Genomic DNA, 20360 nt, shown 5'->3' with positions numbered 1-20360 from the left:
TATTTAACAATATTTTAACTTTATTTAACAAAATACATTCAATAAAAACTTGAACAACAGAAAACTGATTTTTAATCCAACCACTGAAAAAAAAAGGTAACGACTGAACACAAACAGAAGAACAATTTATAAAGATTAAAATGGAACTACAGGAAGTTTGATTCATAGCCTCATTTGAACTTTAACTTAAACTTAAGGAGAGCCGACCTGAACTCTGTGGAGCCTGATCTCCAGGGTTTTAAGTTGGACTCTGAAACCAGAGGATGTTTCTCTCTCTTCAGATTCACTCTGATCCTGTGATGGGAACGGTTTCAGCCCTGCGTGATCGCGCTGATGTTTGCACAGAGCAGATGATGAAGTGAATGTTTTGGCACATTGGTAACAGTGAAACAGTTTATTAGTAACGTGGGATCGTTTGTGTGCAGAGTATGAACTGAGATTACTGAAGCTCTTGTCACACTGCTCACAGCTGTAGTTTCCTTCCATGTGTGTACGTTCATGCTCGTTACAATTACCTGACTGTGAGAAGCTTTTGTCACAGTGTCTGCACTTGTATGGTTTCGCTCCTGTGTGGACTCGTTTGTGTGTTTTAAGGTGACCTGCAGTGGTGAAGGATGACCCACACTGATCACAGAGGTGCTTCTTGACCCCACTGTGAAAGAGTTCATGTTGTTTTAAGTCACTTGATGTGGGGAAGCTTCTCCCACATTCTTTGCAGTATTTCAGTTTGTCTCCAGTGTGTTTACGTTGATGTATTTTTAGGCCGGCTTGCTGACTGAAAGTTTTTCCACAGATGTCACAACGAAAGTCTTTCCCACCACCACAGCGATGACAGGGTTGAGAAATGGATCCATCTGTGTCGCTCTGCTTCTAAACAAAGACACAAAGACAGTGTAAGTCAGTCCTTCAACACTTTTATCCTGAAAGTCGCCTGAAATAAAGAGCATCTCTGCAGACGTCCAATTACATTTTACTGTTTCAATTAACACACTCAGTTTACTGGGCTACAATAACTACAGGGGCGATCGTGGCTCAAGAGTTGGGCGTTCGCCTTGTAATCGGAAGGTTGCCGGTTCGAGCCCCGACTTGGACAGTCTCGGTCGTTGTGTCCTTGGGCAAGACACTTCACCCGTTGCCTACTGGTGGTGGTCAGAGGGCCCGGTGGCGCCAGTGTCCGGCAGCCTCGCCTCTGTCAGTGTGCCCCAGGGTGGCTGTGGCTACAATGTAGCTTACCATCACCAGTGTGTGAATGTGTGCGTGAATGGGTGGATGACTGGATATGTAAAGTGCTTTGGGGTCCTTAGGGACTAGAAAAGCGCTATATAAATACAGGCCATTTACCATTTACAATACTACCACCATAATACTACAGCAATACTTATTTAATATTACAGTAACATCTGACTTACACTTAAATGAAATGAAAACCTGAATAATGGCTCAGAGCTACTCTTCGGTGCAGTAGAAGTGCTAACATGCTAACACAATTTAATGAGCAGACTTGTTCCAAACAGTCAGACTGAACTTACAAGAATAAAATAAAAATACAAACCTCACAGTAACTGCACTTGTAGAGTCTCTTTCTGGTGTGGATCTGTTGGTGTTTTCTCAGGTACTGTGGAGTTTTAAAAGTCTTCTCACACAGGTCACATTGATAAGGTCTCTCCTCAGTGTGGGTAAACATGTGGTGTTGTAACTGTGCGTCTGTTGTAAAGTATTTACCACACTGATCACACCAGTACACATCTTCTCCGGAGTGAATGCGTAGGTGTATATTTTGGCTCCATAGCTGGCTGAAGGTTTTTCCACAGATGTCACAGCTGTATGCCTTAACTCCAGAGTGGGTAACTAGATGACTCTGTAAGTTGCTACTTCGAGTAAAAGCTGTGCCACACTGATCACAGCTGTAAGCTTTAACTCCACTGTGGACGACTTGGTGTCTTTTCAGGGAATTCTTCCAGGAAAACGACTTTCCACACAAGTCACAGCTGAACGGTCTCTCTCCAGTGTGGATGAGCTGATGTTGTTTTAGTTTAAACTTCCAGGTAAAATCCTTCCCACACTCGTCACAGGTGTATTTTTTCTCTCTCTTGCTTCTGTGAGGTTTGTCGGCCTCCTGAGAGTGCTGACTTCTCGGTCCATGTTGGTCCTGCAGTGACAGAGATACAGAGTCAGTGAGTGAAATGCAGTCATTGAACAAACTGAAGCTTCAAACTCCCTCCATTAACACTAGTTTTAAACCTGAAGGTGGAGTGTGGCACCAAACACCACCAGAACCTGAACGACTGCAGGTGCTGATAAGTTGCGGTCGCGGTATTTCAACATCTAGTTAGCAATACAGAAGACGAGCGAGAATAAATGGAGTAATATTTTTTATGTGGCAGGTAATTTCAAATGCAGCGATTCTATCAGCCCAACAAACATCAGTAAACACACAAACTGTTTGTGTGCAGTTTGTCTCACAATGTGATGTAAAGACTGCAGTAAAATCCTCTGCAGGTTAGTGCAGGATAAGCAGGCAAGTTTACTGTAATGTGATGGATTTAAGTAAAGAACAGTGTGTGACTGGTGCACAGTGACTGTGGTGCTCATGTCAGAGTTAGATTACATCAAGTGTAGCAGAGATTAACTTAAACTTAAGCTCATGATGCTGACATTCATTCACTGAGCTCCACCCACATACCAACAGTTTAGTGTCTAATATAAAGACAGTGTACTGTCAGTGTAGAGAAAGGAAATCAGCCAGGACAACTCGTGAAACATCTGCTGACATCTGGTTGAATTCACAGAGAGCAGCAGGTCAGCTGATCACAGCCTGCACATTAAAAAAATCTACTGGAGCTCTCAATAGAAATGATTGTGAGCTGTGACCCTTTTCCCCACACTGAGCCACTACAGCTGATGTTAGGGTTGAATCCTGCTGAATCCCACTTTAACATCTTCCTGCTCATTTTGATGTTTAGAGGCAACGTCACCGTCTAAGATGTAGGCATTGTATACATTGTATACATTATTTCTACATTACATTAATATTGCACAAGGTTCATTTAGTTTAGCATAAAATATATATATCAGTACTTCAGCTTTTAATGGAGTATTTCTTAACACTAGTATCTGTCACCTTCTGTGTTGAGCTCATTGTTTTCTCTGCAGTGGCTGAGCTGAGTCCAAGTAGCTGAAATTTCCTCTGCTGCTCCGTCAGACTCTTCTCCTCCTCCTGATCAGCTGGGACAGAAAACAGAACTTTGTTAAGCTCCACACTGCACTGAAGAGTCAAAGTGTCTCATATGTTCATCTGAGAACACACAGAACACATTTTAGCTTCCCTGGGTGGACAACTTGTTTGAAACAAACACAAAAGGTTTGAGCACCGATACCAAATTCAGCAGTATGGCACACCAGTACCAGGAGAGCAATTCCTCTTTAAAATATGCCCTGGCCAAGAAAAAACCCGACAATATACGTGTGCCGTGAGAAATGATAGATAGATAGATAGATAGATAGATAGATAGATAGATAGATAGATAAATTTTATCTATCTATCTATTTCAAACATGCAAATATAATTGAAATAACAACAGAAAAAAATAAAAATAACAAAACTTAAAAATCATCAAGTTTTCATGTAAATATCTATGTCTACAGAATGTGTGTGCTCGAAAAGGAGTAGGATGAAGTTTTCTTGTTCCTACCCCCTTATTTCAAATTTCATTGCTTACAAATCCATATCCAGGATTCAACATTATTTGATCATATATTTAACTATGTACAAGTCTAACACATTGAACATACACAAATAAAACCATTTTCAGCACATAAACCAGAACAACAACAAACTACATTTTTTACATAAACTAATCACTCTGTTTATAACAGCCGCTTAATCTCTGAGTTTATTTTCTATCTATGTGACAAAAACCTTAATGAAGACTTAAGGTTGGGTTACTCCGGCCTTGATTTATAAAAAATGAGGACACAATGAGACAACTCAGTCACTGAGAGGAAGATTTCCTATATTCATGCAATTTATTATTTTTGAACAATCCTGTGAATTTTTGTATTGATGTACTTGTCTTGATTTCATCTGTATATCCGAGTGGGTGTAGAAATCTGAGCCATCATCTGAGTAAGCCTCATCACAACTTTGCGCTGATAAAGGCAGCTGTGTTTTAGCCTGGAACACATTTATTTTTACATTTCTCATAAATGTATTTCATTATAGCACTTTTACCGCCAACATGTTGGGTCTTTTGGAGCCGGAAGTGACCTTATATGGAAGAAGGGTGGCGCTAGCTAGCTTAGTTAGCAAGCTGCATTCATAAGCTGTGCAGGTGCCACAGAGATGCTAAGTAGCCTTAATAACAGGCTAATAAAACAACAGAAACTCTGATTACAATGAGCTCATTTAAAAGCTTTCTTCTAATAAATTCTTTTCTTCTCTGTGTTTCACAACCTTTTGCTGATATCTTTCTGTAAATTAGTTTAAAGCAGCTTGAGTCAATTTAGTCAGATTTTTTTTTCCAACTTGTTCACAAAAACTTGAGAAGAGACACCGAGGAGAGCAACAGAAAGCCTCATTCAGGAGCTAAACTCAAGATTAACTAGACTCGGATTAATATTAGCTCGGTGCTTACCTTTAAGTGTTAAATCAGTCTTGACAATAATCGGAGGGAAAAACGCCATAAAGCGGGAACTCGGCTTCTTCTTCTTCTGCTCTTGTATTTTTTGGCGGTTAAAGCTTTAAGGCGCATTACCGCCACCTGCTGGACTGGACTTTTCATGTCCCAAACATTATCAATTGGGCACAAATTTGTTGGAGTTTCTGTTAATAAAAAAGATGGAATTCAAGGATCTTGTTATTTGGTTTGTTTGTTTTCACCATTTACTCTACAATTTTCTGCCAGTGTATAGCAAACCCCACAGCTCAAATCAATGAAGAATTTAGTATTTTTAACATATTGCTTAAACTGGAACCAGCAGCTATATAGGCCTAATTTTTAATCCAAACATGTGATAGAGGTTTACCACCAGGAGAAGCAGACTGTAAATAAAAGACTGTGCTACTGAAAACTGTTAGTCTGACTTTGGATTGTAAATATGTTTCCATTTGTCACTTCTGTATTTGTATATGGCTCAAACTATTTGTTATGAAAGCAAAACAAACAAACTGATGTTGTATAAATTGATTCAGGATTATTTACTTCGAGTCCAGAAATCATAGCTGTCTCATCAGATCCAGTTGTGACATTAGCTATAGTTTCCGCGGAGGGTACTTGGTTCTGTATGACAGCACAGCTTTTAGGTTGAATTCAAGCGCTTGAGTACAGCCTGATAATTAGAGGCCTGCAAACTGTTTGCTGATCAACTTTGGAAGTAAAAGTACAGACAGCTATAGAAGACACAGGACACGAGATGGGTTCATTATTTCTTTTGAGTTCCATGTAACAATCCGTAACTCTGTAATTAATGAATGTGCCATTTAATCTTGGCTGCAGCCAAGATTAAATGGCACATTCATTAAATGGCTAAAATGGGTTGGCTGCCGTTCAGCATTTAGCACAAGTCAGCTTTTGATCAGAAAGTTTTCTGGTTTGATCCCTGGCTGCTCCAGTCTGCAGGCGAAATATCCTTGGACAAGATTGTAATCCCAAGCTGCTTTCTGATGCATCCATTGGAGTGTGAATGCTTTATAGAGTTTGTGAAACAGTTGTACGTGTGGTCAGATTGTTTTGTATTTGTGTGTGGATTGAAGCACATGTCTGAGAGCACATCAATCACTGCACATATTTTTTAAAATCTTAGTTTAAATAAAGTTTTTGATTATTTATTATAAAAAAGAGATGATATATATATAATGCAGTGGGCACTCTACCAGCTAACATGTCAGTTAATTTGACACATTGATTTATTTATCATTTCTTTTTCTCTCTCAGCTTTTCAGCTCCATATTTTTGCCATTTCTTCCACACTCAACTCTGTTCTACAAGGTGAGCCCACAGTTAATGTAGGAGAGGGCAGGTGGCATTAAGAGATTTGATTGGGCAATCTAGGGCCCAGTTAGTTCTTCCTTTTGGTGAAAGCTGGGCTCTTCAGTTCAGCATGGTACAGCTCCAAAGATTCTGCAACATCAAACCCTCTGTCTGCTAATGTTACATCACCTGGGCTGAGGCAGTCCAGGTAATTGCAACAGTTTCTTGAAATTAGTTAATTCAGATATAAACAGAGTGACAGTTTACAGATTCAAACATGTCTCAGAGAAAACAGAAAAAAAACAGTAAAGCCCAACTCTCCTCTTTGTGATCAGGAAGACAAAATTCAACTTCCTGATCAAGTAGACAAATCATTCAACCAGCTTCTAGAAAAGGAAGATATTCAAAAGTTGAAAGAAATGGAACTCCTAGACAGGGAAGAAACTTTGAGCTCCAAGCAAAGCTTGATAAAGCACTAGAAAAACTAGTGCTGAAGGACAAAAAGAATCAGGAGCTGCAAGTAAAGCTTGATGAAAGACCGCACACAAATGAAGAGTTTCTTCAAGAAAAAAGGCTACAGGAGATAAAACAGAAGGAAATGGATTTCAAGCTCCAGGACATGGAGAAACACAACAAAGGCTTGCAAATCAAGCTTAATGAAGCTCTGCAAAAAATGAAAGAACTCCTCCAAGAAAAACAACAACAGGACATGAAGCAGTGCAAACTCCAAGGCATGGAGGAAAAATACAAAGCGCTTCAGGTAAAGCTTGATAAAACACTGAACAAAAATAAAGAGTTGCTTCAAGAACAAAAGCAACAAGAAATTAAACAGAAACAAACGGACTGCAAGCTTGAAGACGTGCAGGAAAAATACACAGCGCTGAAAATGAAACTTGATAAAGCACTGCAAAGAAATAAAGATTTCCTTCAAGAGAAAGAACAGCAAGACATGAAACAGAAACATCTGGATTGCAAACTTCAGAACATCGAGAAACACAACGAAGGCTCGCAAGTAATGCTTGATGAAGCTCTGCAAAAGAATAAAGAAATCCTTGAAGAGAAAGAAAAACTGGACCAGAGAGACACGCAGTGCCAACTCCAAGGTGTGCAGGAACAATACGGAGCGCTGCAGGTAAAGCTTGATGAAACACTGCACAAATATCAAGAGCTGCTTCAAGACCAAGAACAACAGGAAATAAAGCAGAAAGAAGACAAAGAAATTCTCCAGGACTTTGAGAGGAAAAACCAAAACCTGCAAGAACTTTATAACAAACTGAACTACAAAACACCTGAACTGGAAGAGGAAAAGGAAAAACTGCAAAACCAATGCTCAGAGATGCAGAGTAAGCTCAATGAAATGCTGAGAAAAAACACAGAAGTCGAGGAACTTTCAGACAACGTGAAGTGCAAAAACACTGAGATACAGGTGCTAAAGCAACAACTAGAGAAAACAAACGAAGACCTGCAGTGTTCACTTCAAGAAATCGAGAGCAGAAGTCAGCAGTTGGAAGACACACACAACAAATTACAACAGAGTTATACAGAGCTGCACGAGGCAAAGCTAATGCAGGAGGCAACATCTAAAGAAATGAAAGAAAGGCTCGAAGACAAACAAGCCAAATTAGAAGAAGTGGAGAAAACATGCAAGAGACTTGAGCAGGAGAATGCAGAAACAATCGATCAGTTGAGAACCCTCATCCTAGAGAAAAAAGTGCTCGTGGAAAAGCTCATGGAAAAGAAGAAAAAACGCTTCTGCTTCTTCTGGAGGAGGGACACTCCTGCTTTTTCTACTTTTTCTACTTTTTCTACTGCTAATGTCACCTCGTCTGTTCCATCTTAATTTTCACCTCTCCTCTCCCTTTCTCTCCCTTTCTCTCCTGACACCTCTCCCTCCCCTGTCTCCCTTTAACTGCTATCACCTGTCCCATCTCCCTCCCTCCCCCCCCTCTCTCTCTTTTCACCCTCACCCCCCAACCAGTCCCGACAGTTGACTGCCTCCTCTAGAGCCTGGTTCTGTCATAGGTTTCTTCCTTTAAAGGGAGTTTTTCCTATCCACTGTCACACCTAGTGCTTGCTCAGAGGGGATTGTTGGGGTTTTCTCTCCTCTATCTCTTTCCTCCTTTCTATCCCTTTCCTTTACCTTCTTCTTTACAACCCCTCCCCCCCTTTCTATTTCCTCAATAATTTAATAATAAACACAATTGGCAAAATTTTAAAAAGTCAGATCAATGTCTTCATTCAAGAATGAATTGTCTTTGTCACCGGGTCATGTGTATTTTGTGTTTTCCTCGGGCTGGTGATCCTTACAGTTGTTGAGCCCAAGAGTCCAGATTTTTAGTGTTTTAATCACATTTAGTGTTACATTTTAGATCACAACAAAAGGATATCCACAATTTAGGATTCAGGCATTTGTCTTTTTCAATATCATAATCATTCTATGATTGAGTCGGTTACAGAAGCAGCAGTTAGCAGCAATAACTTCAATTCATCAACATTTGCAAGCATTTCTTTATACACAGCATTTCTGTCAGGTTGAGGTCTGGACTTCCATGCAGTAGATTTGCTGCTGTGCTTGGGCTCATTATCCTGTTGCATGGCCTAATTTAGGAGAAGCTTCAGCTGTTGGACAGACGGCCTCACATTTGACTCTAGAAAACTTTGGCATACAGAGGAGTTCGTGGACTGCAAGGTGCTTATTGCTTGTGTCTGCAGAACAAGCTCAAATCACCACAATTGAACCAGCGTACTTGACAGTGGATTTGAGGTGTTTGTGCTGTGTTTGATTTTTGCTGAAGTTACTGCTGTGCATTATGACCAAACCTCCACTTTAGTCTCATCTTTTAAAAATATGTTGCTCCAGAAGCTTTCAAGGGCAAATTTGCAAACCTCAACTGAGTTGTTGTGTTCTCTTTAGAGACAAGAAGCTTTCTCCTGGCGGCCCTTCCAGACCAACCATACTTGTTTTGTCTTTTTCTAATTAAACTGTCTTGAACATTAACATGCTGTTTAAGGCCTGTAGAGGCTCAGATGCAGCTCTTGGGTATTGTGCAGTTTCTGTGAGCACTGAACAGTCTTTGTGGTGGATCTGAATGCTCCAGACTAGCAAACTTGCTCATGGTCAGTTAATCAAGTGCATAGAGCCCTGTGATGAATTTTCACATTTACTCTGTGAATCTTCATTCTTCTAGCTAGTCTTTACTCTTCTAGAAGCTTTCTTTGCTCAGACGTCTGCAGCATTGAATCTATGTCTTCTCCACTGCTATTCCAAACAAGGTGCTGATGCAGGGGTCATTAGCACAGTAAGATTTAAGTGCACAAAATGTTCACATCATAATAGTAATAATAATTAGAGGAGAGTATTATGTAGTCCAAGAAGTGTGTGGAGAAGTTTTCAGTGCGGAGGAGGGAACCATGGTGTTCAGGAGCCAAACTGCTTTGGGGGAAAATGCTATTGCACAATCTTGCCGACCTGCTCCTGATGACGCAGTCGTCTTCTGGAGGGAAGTGTGGTAAACAGTTGATGGGAAGGGTGATGCGGGTCAGCCATGATGCTAGTGGCTTTCCCAGTGAGGTGTAAATATCCTGTAGACTGGGTAGAGAGCTGCCAATAACACGCTGTGCGGTCCACACAATCCTCTGGAGGGCTCTGCGATTGAACGCATGACAGTTTTCATACCAGACTGTGATGCAGCGGGTTAGGATGCTCTGCATGGTACCTCTGTAGAAAGTATTAAAGATGGGTTTGGGGATGTGCACCTTCTTCAGTCGTCTCTTAAAATGCAGTCGCTGCTGAGCTCTTTTAGTCACTGATTTGGTGTTGCTGGTCCAGGACAGGTCCAGGGGCGGATCTAGAGAAATTTTTCCAGGCTGGCATGGAAATCAAATGGGGTGGCAAAATCAAAGCCTTGTTTTAAAGACATATGCAGGTGTTACATATGATTAATATACATTAAGCATATGTTTCATATAAATATGGTCTATAACTTAATTATTTTCTATAGCCCACATAATTAAACATTTCAGTTACATAAAATGTGTGTACTGTATAGCCTGTATAATAAATAAATATGTAACCAATAAGTATAAAATCCAGAAAGCTACACAACACTGGGCGGGGGCTCATTTCCAAACACAAGTCTAACTTAAGTTTCATACTGTTTTTGTTAGAAAAAAATCAAATTGTACTGACTACTACTACTGCCAGAAAGCTGCACTGTCACAAACAATTATTGAAACCTCATTTTTCATGATTTGTTGGGTCAATATTCTGAGGTCCAAAATATAATTGGCCATTTTTGGCTGCTTTTGATTGTTGTTGTTTTTTTACCTTGTCTTTCTTGGTATCATTCTTTTCAGCACAACCTCACACGTCCAAATTTACAGTTATTAAAACAACTGGTCTGAAATCACACAAACACATAAAACCCTAGTAGTAGTTATATTTTCTCTTTACTATAAAAACCACAGACATGTTTAGTAAATTATTTTCATAACTTGAAATGCAAATATAAGTGGTAATTTTTTTAAATTAAAATTAAACAAAAATTTTGTAAATAATAATGTTATATACAACTATTCATCTAAAAATGCAGGCAATGCATCTGGGGTTCTTATTTTTATTTTTTTGCACAGCCATTTTAAAAATACTACAACAATCAGGTGTCACAATAAGACGCCCCACAAATTATTTGTGCCAGTAAAAAAAAAAAAATGTCAACCACAAGACAGAGAAGAACATCACAGGGAGAAACCCTGCAGGCCTGACAGCAGGTGTATCGCTCATTCTGTTTTCCACCTGGAGACAGTGTTCACACGGCATTCTGCCTGTGTAACTTGTGTAACTACACAAGTTAACACAATTCAATTCAATTCAATTTTATTTATATAGCGCCAAATCACAACAAAAGTCGCCTCAAGGCGCTTCATAGGTACAGAGAAAAACCCAACAATCATATGACCCCCTATGAGCAAGCACTTGGGCGACAGTGGGAAGGAAAAACTCCCTTTTAACAGGAAGAAACCTCCAGCTGAACCAGGCTCAGGGAGGGGCGGGGCCATCTGCTGCGACCGGTTGGGGTGAGAGAAGGAAAACAGGATAAAAGACCTGCTGTGGAAGAGAGACAGAGGTTAATAACAGATATGATTCAATGCAGAGAGGTCTATTAACTCATACTGAGTGAGAAAGGTGACTGGAAAGGAAAAACTCAATGCATCATGGGAATCCCCGGCAGCCTACGTCTATTGCAGCATAACTAAGGGAGGATTCAAGGTCACCTGGTCCAGCCCTAACTATATGCTTTAGCAAAGAGGAAAGTTTTAAGCCTAATCTTGAAAGTAGAGATAGTGTCTGTCTCCCGAATCCAAACTGGAAGCTGGTTCCACAGAAGAGGGGCTGTAGTCGCAAATTTTGAAGCCATCCTGATAATCTTCTTCCACCAACGATGTGGAGATCCAACCCTTTTAGATCCAATTAAAATCAAGACAGTCAAAAAGATGCTCTGTAAAAGAGTAGAAAAAATAGATACAGACATGTGCTGCATGAAAGACGTTAGGGAAGGTTAGTTAGCTGGAGAGCGAGTTAGGCAGGAGAACTCTCAGCAGCATTAACTGCCCTGTTACTGCACCACCTTAATAAACATGGTGAAGCAAAATGTCTTGTGCTTAAGACTCTACATGAAAGTTAAAATATATATGTTCAGTGCACATAGATATATAGTGTATAGTTATACATATCACACAAAAATCCACCACATTCCCCCTTGTGGTACCTGGAGGTACCACCTAAAAAGACCCAATGACTAAAGAAGAACAAAAATCGTGAAAACGAATGCGTGCGCTGTTTTTTTGCTAACATACTTTAAAGCAAGCTCTAAATAGAATATAAGAATTTGTATAAAGATCCCACACAGTTGTTGCTCTATTGAATAAACCCCAGAAACCTCATAGTCATCAACATAACATTCTTCCAACGCTTCATTTCTCTTAGTCAATTAATTTAAGACTAATTGATTCCTCTTCATTTGCAAATCATACTACACAGTATCCTTATCAGAATACTCAAGAAACTTAAAACTAGCCTAATTACAGTAAAATGAAAGTGAGGCATGAAACACATCAGCAGAGACACATAATACATACACGGATTACACAGCACCATATGTGACATTAAAAATAATACAATAAAACAATTAATTCCCAATTTTGGATTTCATCTTGGTCAGGTTCAACTTCTTTTTCTGAACAACTTCTCAGTGTGGGCTTTGAAATGTTCTTTGACCATCACTTCATCTTCTTCATCCGACATAAACCCACCAAGAGCATTCTCTTTGTGGGCCGGTACTGCTCACCCGAGTAAACACGAGCTGACATTGACATGAATTAAACATAAAACATTATATACAGTATAAGATTTTGTAAGGTAAACCTAGTTCATACAAATGAAGTAAAGAAAAGTTATTAAAACAAAACGTGCCTTGCTGTTTATTCTTTCAGTGTCCCACAGTAGCACATTTCCTGCTAGGAAAATGTCAGAAGTCACATCATTTCTGTAAATTGGGAAGTAACTGTAATACATCAAGTCACCTCTGTCTCTTGTTACCAGGACTTTTTAAAATGAATGGTACAACATGGAAAGAGGCCCTACACAAGAGTTTAGCTTTGAGCTCAATATGCGATGATCCTTTCAGCCATGACATCTCTGACATGGGAAACCAGGGAATTTGATTAGAAAATGGTGAAGGATTTTCTTTTCAGTTAGAAACTGGATTTGTGTAACATGTTGGTGAAAAGCCCCCAAAGAAAGCAGCATATGATCAGTCGCTATATTGCATTTAATACAAACGTCCTTCGTGTATCCTTTGAATACAGAACAGATCATTTCTGATATCTATGAGTAAACCCAACGAGCACGTGTCCCAAAAGACCCCACAGTGTTTTTATCTGGCTTTTCCCTGACAGTTAGTGGACACTGACAGATGTGTGCTGAATATGAAAGGAAACAAAAGAACTAAAGAAGGTTTGCAGTGTTAAAAACAAGAACTACATGAAGGTTGTTTCATCCTGCTGTAACTTATGACAGAAGCATCTTTTGTTTGTTTTTTCATTTATTTACACAAAGACAGATGTTGAAATAACAGGAGTAACAGTTTAATTCAATTGAAATCAGTCCAATCGTCTATAATGAAATTATTGTTGGACATACATAGTTTTCTTTGGTCGACCAGGCTGGATGCTCTTTGGCATGATTCTGTCTTTCTGTTTCAGCCTGCTTGAAATATCTGGCTTTCTGGTCGTTTGAAAGCGACTTCCACTGTGGACAGAAGATCATAAGAACACACTGTGAGCACTGCTACTACACATAACTACAGGACAGCTGGGACACATGCAAAAACATGAGCAGACAACATTAACAGATGCATAAATGTATGCAGAGTTACACACTTACTCTCTGTCCCACCACTGCATTTACGGCTGCATTTTCAGGGATGTTGAGTTCAGCAATGACCTTTGGCCTCTGCTCTTTGAGATAGAGCATGAAGGCATTTGGAGGCTTCTTGACGTATGGCCCATCTTCATCCTGCTGGGCTGGGCACTTTCTTTTTCTTCAGGAATAAAACACAGAGTAAGAGCACATGTTAGCACTGTGTACAACTGTGAGGGAAGCAGTTCAAAAACACGAGACAAGCTGTAAAACTGAATGAAATCAGGCACCATTAATGGATCATTACAATAATTCCTGCAGACATCTGCAAACAAATGACAGATACTTGCAGATCAGTGAACCAAAGCAGCAGAGCAAACTTAGTTTGGAGTGGAGGTGTTAGGTGGAGGAGCAGGAGTGACATACTCATACATCTGTACACCGTTCCTACACAGATGAAGGGAGACAGATATGAGATAACAGGAAGAAGTTATGAATATAGAGATGTTCAGCAGCTGTGTTCACTCCAGTGTTTGTGTGTTTTACGTACAGTACTCCAACAGGACGCAGGTTCTGGAGCACACAAAACACACAACAGGTGACGAGACAAGCTGCAATACTATCATCTATCCACTAGGTGGAAGAATTGATCAGTAGAAAGAGGAGATGTGCTCAAAACGACATTCATACATAGATTTATTCTTCTTAGTTAGTCTTAAGAATTAGGATTCACTGACAGTGAAGAAGTTTCAGACGTGCACTCGCGTTTCCCCTTTTGCCTTTTCCTGCTCCAGCCAAGTCCTCCGCCTGCTCGACATCTCTCCTATTACCTTTTATTACGCTTGCACTCATGCCTTTGCCTTTCACCACTTCAAAACTGCGCCTTCTTCAATATTACCTTCATATGCTCTCTTTGCTTTTCGCCTTCCTCACTACACTAAGTACCATTTTTTAACGCTGTGTACTCACTCTTGCTAAGTACATGTGAACAGATCTTGAAGAAAAAAAACAAAACAAAACATACTTTTCTTTTCTCTTCTGATACTATTGAATGATCCTAACAGAAAAAAACAGAGTTAACACTGACTTAATAAAAAAGTGTTATATTTTATCTCAGATAAACTAGTCAGTGTTTATTAGTGTTTGCTCAACTAGAAGTCTTCATAGTAGCATCCACACATCAAGTCTTTAAACAAATAATGAAAGGATAATGAAAGAAAGTTTAATGTGAAATTACTGAATTATATGAAATGCCAGAGTGTTTTTCTTTAAACTACTTGCCTTTTAGTGATGTCACTAAAAGGCAAGGTTCTAATGTTGTGTTGCCATAGACTCCGGAGTTTACTTTTAAAGCTCACTTACAGAACTGACTTATACAGCTTAGTTAGAAAAGTCAAGCATCCAGACATTTGAAGGACTATTCACTCATTAAGGTGACATTTTCTATTTTAAAAATTAAGATGAAAAAGGAAACAAGAAAAGTTACGACTGAGGCAGATAAGAAAGATCCAGGAGATCAAAGTAAGTAAAAAATAAAATCCCCTAAATAACAGAATGTACATTTCTAACAATGTTGAGGCTCTGTGTATAAAATGATTCATTTTTAGAGGATTTAAATCCTGGTTTTGATTGAAACTAACCTGAGTGCAACATGTCTAATCAAAGAAAGGTTACTGGGGCACTTTGTCTTTTGGTAAAATAATGTGACAAGTTTATTCTTGGACTGAGCAGTGAAAACAGAGCAACAAGTGTCATCAGTATCTAGACTTAGTAGACCTAGTATGGTGTTGGTGTGTTTTTTATCAAAAGGATAAACTTGTTATTATATTGTAAGCAATACTAATTTAAAATTCAATGACATCAAAATCCTTCTAGTCCTGATGTCGAGCGCTCTTTTTCACTAATGTGTTGTTGTTGTTTATAGATTGTAAGAGCAGGATGGCTAAAAGAAAGGCCAGTCCTGAAAAAACGACCCCCATAAAAAGAAGGAGGGTCACTGAGCAGGCTGGTCCTTCCACCAGCTCAGATGCTCATGTGGTCGGGGGAGTCAAGCGAAAGGTCCAACAAGATGAAGCGGGGACAACCAATACAGCAAAAAAGCGTAAACTTCTTGAGCATGTGAGCGGTGACAAGGGGCAGGCATCTTCCTGGTTGGACACTGGTAAAGGTAGGCTAATTAGTTGAGTGAGGGGTAGATTAAGTGTACATCTGGTTGCTAGTTTGAAGATATTAGTGTTTGGGAGATATTTGTGTCTATTATCTAATAAGCTGATGTGCTTTTGGTGTTTTCCACATCTGCAGACTGCAGCATAGAGATTTCAGAGAGCTGCAGTAAAAACAAAAAGGCTGGCAAAAGGAAAGCTGCGGGAGACACCAGGGACCCACCTAAGAAAAAGAACGTGGACCAGGACAAAACCAAAACCGTTGCCAAAAAGTCAGTGGCTGAACAGAAACGTAAGTAGCAAGCAGCTTAGCTTTTATATTCAGGTGAAGAGCAAAATGAACATTTAGGGTACAGCAGAGAGTAATTTGTGTGACAGCTGTAGTAAAACCCAATTTGTGTTTGTCTGTTTAGGTGACTTCCAAGCAAGATACGTGGAGGAGCACCGGCTTGGAGAAGGAGGCTGTGGAGCAGTGTTTGCTGGCTACCGCATAAAGGATCATTTACCAGTAAGTGTTCAGATGGTGGTAGTAAGACAGGCAGTAATGCAGATAAGGGATAATATCGTAAGCTGAGATGTATGCTGTTTTACACCTTTAATGATGTCATACTGAGGAAATGCTCATCAATGCCCTGTGTCTTTTAGGTGGCCATCAAACACATCCCAAAGGGGAAAGTGTACTGCAAAGTGAAGGTAAATGTGCAAGACTTGAATTGTTTTTACATTAGTGGATTGCATGCAGCGTTCACCTGTGGAACGTCTGTGCCTCATCATCCACTTTGTTGAAATATTTCAGGATGATAACGGGAAGAATGTGTCAGTGGAAGTTGCCATCATGCTGAAGCTTGCAGCTGAAGCAGATGGATCAGTGGAAACATCAGCCCCAGTGTCTCTGTTGGAGTGGTTTGACTTTGGCAGAGAGCTGATCCTGGTGATGGAGAGACCTGTCCCCGCTGTGGACCTGGATAAATACATAGAAGAAAATGGAGGATTTTTGCCAGAGGACAAGGCCAAGGCAAGTTGACTTGCCTTAGAAGAGTCTTAGACTGTACATCATTCAATCAAAGCACAGAGTATTAGAGAAACATTAACCCATTGATTGATTATTGTCTTTTTCATCGTTTCCAGGTAGGGCTGGGCTATATCATACCATTCACGGTAATACCGGTGTAATTTTGGGCAACGATAGGAAAATGAAATATCGCGCTAGAATAGGTAAAACGCGCATGCGCAGTGCCTATGTTTACATACGCAGATGGCGGTGACGCAGAAAGAGAAGAGCAAAAGTGGATCGTTGAATGAAACGGATGAACCAGAACTGGTTTGTAAAAATGCTGCAACTTTAGTGGTGTGGAACTGGTTTAGCTTTCGTCCGTCAGATACACAACAAAGCACGATTTTTGGTAGCGCATGCTAGCGGGCCGCCGTTATTACCGTGTTGTTTGGAAAATACGGCACACTTAAAATCAATCCTTTGATTTTTCTGAAACTCGACAGTGCCCCTTATAATCCCGTGTGCCTTATGTATGAATTCTGGTTGTGTTTACTGACCTCAAAACGATTTTATGTACACGGCGACTTTGCTAAGCTACAAAGCCGCACCGCTCGATGGATTGTTGGAGCATTACGGCTATCGTAGGCAGGCGCCTCGCGGAGTGATACGTACTGCACCTCAACGTGATATTACCGTATTGTGTGTGTATAACCTCTTTTTAAGCTTTGTGGATATTTTACATGGTTATGCTGAGGATATGTCGGCCAATTTCCACTGGAAATGCCTTTTGGTTAAACTGTCAGCGAGGAATTTGCATTTGCACTGTTACATTTTTATATAACTTTAATGCACATAAAAAAAACAGCTGCTTGTTTAAGTGAAAATACATTTATGGGGTTTTTTGCACTAATAAAGTTGTGGCGTTGTAAAGTATTTTGTCTAGTGTCAGTTATATCGTCAGTTATATCGTTATCGCAACTTTTCAAATGTATATCGTGATAAATATTTTTGGTCATATCGCCCTGCTCTATTTCCAGGTCATTCTGAAGCAGCTGGTTGATGCTGCGAAGCACCTGGAGGATAAACACATCTTTCACCGGGACATCAAGAGTGAGAACATTCTAATTGAGACCGGCTCAGATGTACCGCGTGTTCGTATCATCGACTTTGGACTGAGCTGCTTTGTTAAGGAGCAGTCGCAGTACCGCGTCTTCTATGGTAACATATTCTGCTCTTGCTCTTCACAGATGTCACAATTTTCGCCTTTTGTTTTAGAAGAAATTGCAATTGTGTCTGTTTATTAGGTACAGAAATTTACTCCCCTCCCGAGTGGTACGGGCGCAGTTGCTACAGGTGTGGACCCACCACGGTATGGCAAATGGGAGTGGTTCTGTACGAAGCGCTTCATGCCGGGGACTTTAACACCACGAGCTTCCTCAAAAAGCGCCTGAAATTCAAAAGACATCTGTCCAAAAGTAAGAAAACGTCACACTTCAAGACTGACTGATGGCTTGGACCACTGGAACTATCATCTTCATGTTTTTTCTCTTTCCTTTCTTTCCAGACTGCCGGGATTTCTTGGACGCGTGTTTAACCAAAGTCCCGGAGACGCGGCCGACGCTGGAGGAGCTACAGCATCACACTTGGCTGAGATAAGCCTATCACACACACACACAAACACACACAATTCAGACGTTATCATTTATGTGTGATGTATGAATTACCTTTCTTTTTTTCAGGAAATAATTTTTTTTAATTGGCCCACTTTAAATTTCAGTGTTTTGGAATTCCTGTAACCCCCCCCCAGCCATCCCAGGAAAGGGGATCTCTCTTTGAATGGGCTTTCCCGAGGTTTCTTCCCGTCAGTCTGGCCCCCCCAGGGGAGTTTTTCCTCGTCTTCATAGAGAGCTTGGGCTGGCTCAGGAGCTCCATCAAAACTGTCTTTATTTAATTACTCTAATGTAATCATATACTTTAAAGTAATCAAATAAAAGACAGTAAAAATCTGAAGACTTGAAGTAAACTTCCATTAAAATAAAACTTGTTTAATTCATCTTTGCTGAGGATACTGTGTTATTACTATTTCAAGGATTATGTCAGAACACCGGATACTGGTACCCATCCCTACCCATCACTAGGGAACAGAACAAACCAGACATCAATTACAACAAAAATGACACTGACCCAGCCAGCATGACTCGTCTGCCTTAAGAAATGTTTAGCAATATTACAAATTGGGTGATATGCCTTAAAGTAGCTTCTCATGTGTTCAGCATTGACCTGTATGCATTTTCCCCTTCTCAACCTCATACCAGTGATACTGAGTGGGGTGAGGGAGGAGTAGCTGTCTCTCATTTTTATAGATCCCATACTGGCCCATCAGGCCATTGATGGCAGAACTAGCTTTTCTGTTCCACTACTGGCCATGACCATTGCCTTTGAACATTGACTTGGCGTGATTTTTTTCTTCCACATCCCAAATGGTCAGCACTCTGGGCGTGGCACACGAGTGGCTGATTTAAAATGAAGCAGGTCTCTCTCTGAGAGTCATTGTGAACATTCAGAATGCTAGATCACTTTCTACATGCTCATTTTATGAAGTATTTGAGAGATTCCTTATCTATACTCTGTTTAGGGATGGGTATCGTTTAGGTTTTATCCGATACCGGTACTTTTGAAACTGTGCGGGTGCTTAAATGGTGCTCTAACCGTTGCTTCCTTCTCTCACCCCAACCGGTCGCAGAAGATGGTCCCGCCCCTCCCTGAGCCTGGTTCTGCTGGAGGTTTCTTCCAGTTAAAAGGGAGTTTTTCCTTCCCACTGTCGCCAAAGTGCTTGCTCATAGGGGGTCATATGATTGTTGGGTTTTTCTCTGTATCTATGAAGCGCCTTGAGGCGACTTTTGTTGTGATTTGGCGCTATATAAATAAAATTGAATTGAATTATCTGAGGAAGAAGCAGAGTTGGTTTGTTTCCAGCTGAAATCATCCAGGCTCAGGAATTTGAATCGATCCACATCATTTCTGCTTGAACTAGAGAACATGAGTGTCGACTTACATTTGGTCTGTGAGACACATGTCATAGTGACAGTATTTGGGTTAATATGGCATTACTCACCCTGGTCGCATTTCTTCAATATCAGGCACCAAGTTCAGGAACTCGTTCTTTGCAGCCCGCGCAAGGTAGGAGGTCTCCAGAGTGGGAACCATCGGGAAGTTTTCACAGTCTGAGCAGGAGGGACTGGAGGCACGTGAGCTGTTCTCAGGGGTCCTTTAACACAAATCACACCAAGTTAGAATCAAATAGATAACCTGTCAATAACCGTTTGCAGATCGAGGTCAATGTTCCTAAAAATATGTTTACTTCTGGCCCATGGAGCCACAGCGCGAGTCCGAGAGAGAGGGGCAGGTAGAGGAAGGGGTGAGGGTGGCACTGCTGAAGCTCGTCACGGATGGATCACGTCCGATCGGTGAGATGAGAGAAAGCTGAAGTGAAACAACAGCAGGATGAGGTAGACGTCAATATAGGAACTCCCTGATGTGACACAGAAAGGCTATTTTTTTATTTCTTTGTATTATTTCTCACCTTGCAGTCACTGATGCTGTTCACCAGCTGGTTGTATTCAGTATTGAAGGTGTGTGTCAGAAGGCGCAGGCACTACAACACAACAGGAACAAGACCGAGCAGAGAAGGAAGAAGGCAGCAACAAGAACGCCCACTAAGCCCACGTTTTTCTCACCTTGGTGGCCAGCTCCTTCTCACGCTTTCAAAGGTGGTGCTGGAGATCTGCGAGGAGGCGGAGGTGGACGTGGACAGA

General features: G+C 40.6%; 4 protein-coding genes across 6 annotated transcripts; 2 read left to right on the top strand and 2 right to left on the bottom strand.

Annotated features, from left to right (window-relative positions):
* On the bottom strand, window positions 1-4794 carry LOC147322619 (uncharacterized). The gene is made up of 4 exons (XM_086307067.1): window positions 4635-4794; window positions 3122-3225; window positions 1553-2149; window positions 1-870 (listed from the first exon to the last, which is right to left on the bottom strand). Exons 1-4 carry the CDS (start codon window positions 4681-4683, stop codon window positions 193-195), a joined length of 1428 nt encoding a protein of 475 aa, XP_086163193.1. The 5' UTR covers window positions 4684-4794; the 3' UTR covers window positions 1-192.
* A 1636-nt stretch (window positions 4795-6430) lies between these two features.
* LOC147322618 (uncharacterized) lies at window positions 6431-7809 on the top strand. The gene has a single exon (XM_086307099.1). It carries the CDS (start codon window positions 6568-6570, stop codon window positions 7807-7809), a length of 1242 nt encoding a protein of 413 aa, XP_086163225.1. The 5' UTR covers window positions 6431-6567.
* Window positions 7810-12780: 4971 nt separating this feature from the next.
* Window positions 12781-19805, bottom strand: LOC147322616 (transcription factor 7-like 1-B). 3 transcript variants are annotated; one of them, XM_086307187.1, is made up of 5 exons: window positions 19661-19805; window positions 16301-16512; window positions 13740-13836; window positions 13414-13570; window positions 12781-13278 (listed from the first exon to the last, which is right to left on the bottom strand). In XM_086307187.1, the coding sequence occupies exons 2-5, from the start codon at window positions 16323-16325 to the stop codon at window positions 13144-13146; spliced, it is 414 nt and encodes a 137-aa protein (XP_086163313.1). In that variant the 5' UTR covers window positions 16326-16512; window positions 19661-19805; the 3' UTR covers window positions 12781-13143. The 3 variants fall into 3 exon arrangements, 2 of the variants coding, with proteins under 2 accessions (XP_086163313.1, XP_086163314.1); XM_086307188.1 differs by lacking the exon at window positions 19661-19805 and adding an exon at window positions 18050-18811; XR_015131117.1 differs by lacking the exons at window positions 12781-13278; window positions 13740-13836; window positions 19661-19805 and having other exon boundaries at window positions 13434-13570; window positions 16301-18043.
* On the top strand, window positions 14698-18824 carry LOC147322617 (serine/threonine-protein kinase pim-1-like). Its single transcript, XM_086307078.1, has 9 exons — window positions 14698-14910; window positions 15314-15556; window positions 15691-15843; window positions 15965-16059; window positions 16197-16244; window positions 16348-16566; window positions 17583-17763; window positions 17850-18020; window positions 18110-18824. The coding sequence occupies exons 1-9, from the start codon at window positions 14850-14852 to the stop codon at window positions 18199-18201; spliced, it is 1263 nt and encodes a 420-aa protein (XP_086163204.1). The 5' UTR covers window positions 14698-14849; the 3' UTR covers window positions 18202-18824.
* Window positions 19806-20360: the final 555 nt, after the last annotated feature.

Source organism: Aulonocara sp. 'chitande type north' Nkhata Bay, linkage group LG9, assembly GCF_057382095.1.
Source record: "Aulonocara sp. 'chitande type north' Nkhata Bay isolate Kocher_YH1m ecotype deep benthic linkage group LG9, A_spYH_male_GT1.1, whole genome shotgun sequence".
Lineage (NCBI taxonomy): Eukaryota > Metazoa > Chordata > Actinopteri > Cichliformes > Cichlidae > Aulonocara > Aulonocara sp. 'chitande type north' Nkhata Bay.
Note: the sequence above shows the minus strand (reverse complement) of the source record. Positions and strands in the feature narration are given on the sequence as shown.

What these genes read in the sequence shown, in the direction of transcription:
- LOC147322619 (XM_086307067.1), bottom strand. Translation starts at nt 4,683, where the DNA reads ATGGCGTTTTTCCCTCCGATTATTGTCAAGACTGATTTAACACTTAAA. An exon ending in CAATGAGCTCAACACAGAAG is followed by an intron (nt 2,150 to 3,121) that starts GTGACAGATACT and finishes CTGTCACTGCAG; the next exon opens with GACCAACATGGACCGAGAAG. An exon ending in ACAAGTGCAGTTACTGTGAG is followed by an intron (nt 871 to 1,552) that starts GTTTGTATTTTT and finishes GTCTTTGTTTAG; the next exon opens with AAGCAGAGCGACACAGATGG.
- LOC147322618 (XM_086307099.1), top strand. Translation starts at nt 6,568, where the DNA reads ATGGATTTCAAGCTCCAGGACATGGAGAAACACAACAAAGGCTTGCAA.
- LOC147322617 (XM_086307078.1), top strand. Translation starts at nt 14,850, where the DNA reads ATGAAAAAGGAAACAAGAAAAGTTACGACTGAGGCAGATAAGAAAGAT. An exon ending in TGCCAGAGGACAAGGCCAAG is followed by an intron (nt 16,567 to 17,582) that starts GCAAGTTGACTT and finishes CTCTATTTCCAG; the next exon opens with GTCATTCTGAAGCAGCTGGT. An exon ending in GCAGTACCGCGTCTTCTATG is followed by an intron (nt 17,764 to 17,849) that starts GTAACATATTCT and finishes TCTGTTTATTAG; the next exon opens with GTACAGAAATTTACTCCCCT.
- LOC147322616 (XM_086307187.1), bottom strand. Translation starts at nt 16,325, where the DNA reads ATGATGAGGCACAGACGTTCCACAG. An exon ending in GAGGCACAGACGTTCCACAG is followed by an intron (nt 13,837 to 16,300) that starts GTGAACGCTGCA and finishes TCATCTGTGTAG; the next exon opens with GAACGGTGTACAGATGTATG. An exon ending in CTGCTTTGGTTCACTGATCT is followed by an intron (nt 13,571 to 13,739) that starts GCAAGTATCTGT and finishes TTATTCCTGAAG; the next exon opens with AAAAAGAAAGTGCCCAGCCC.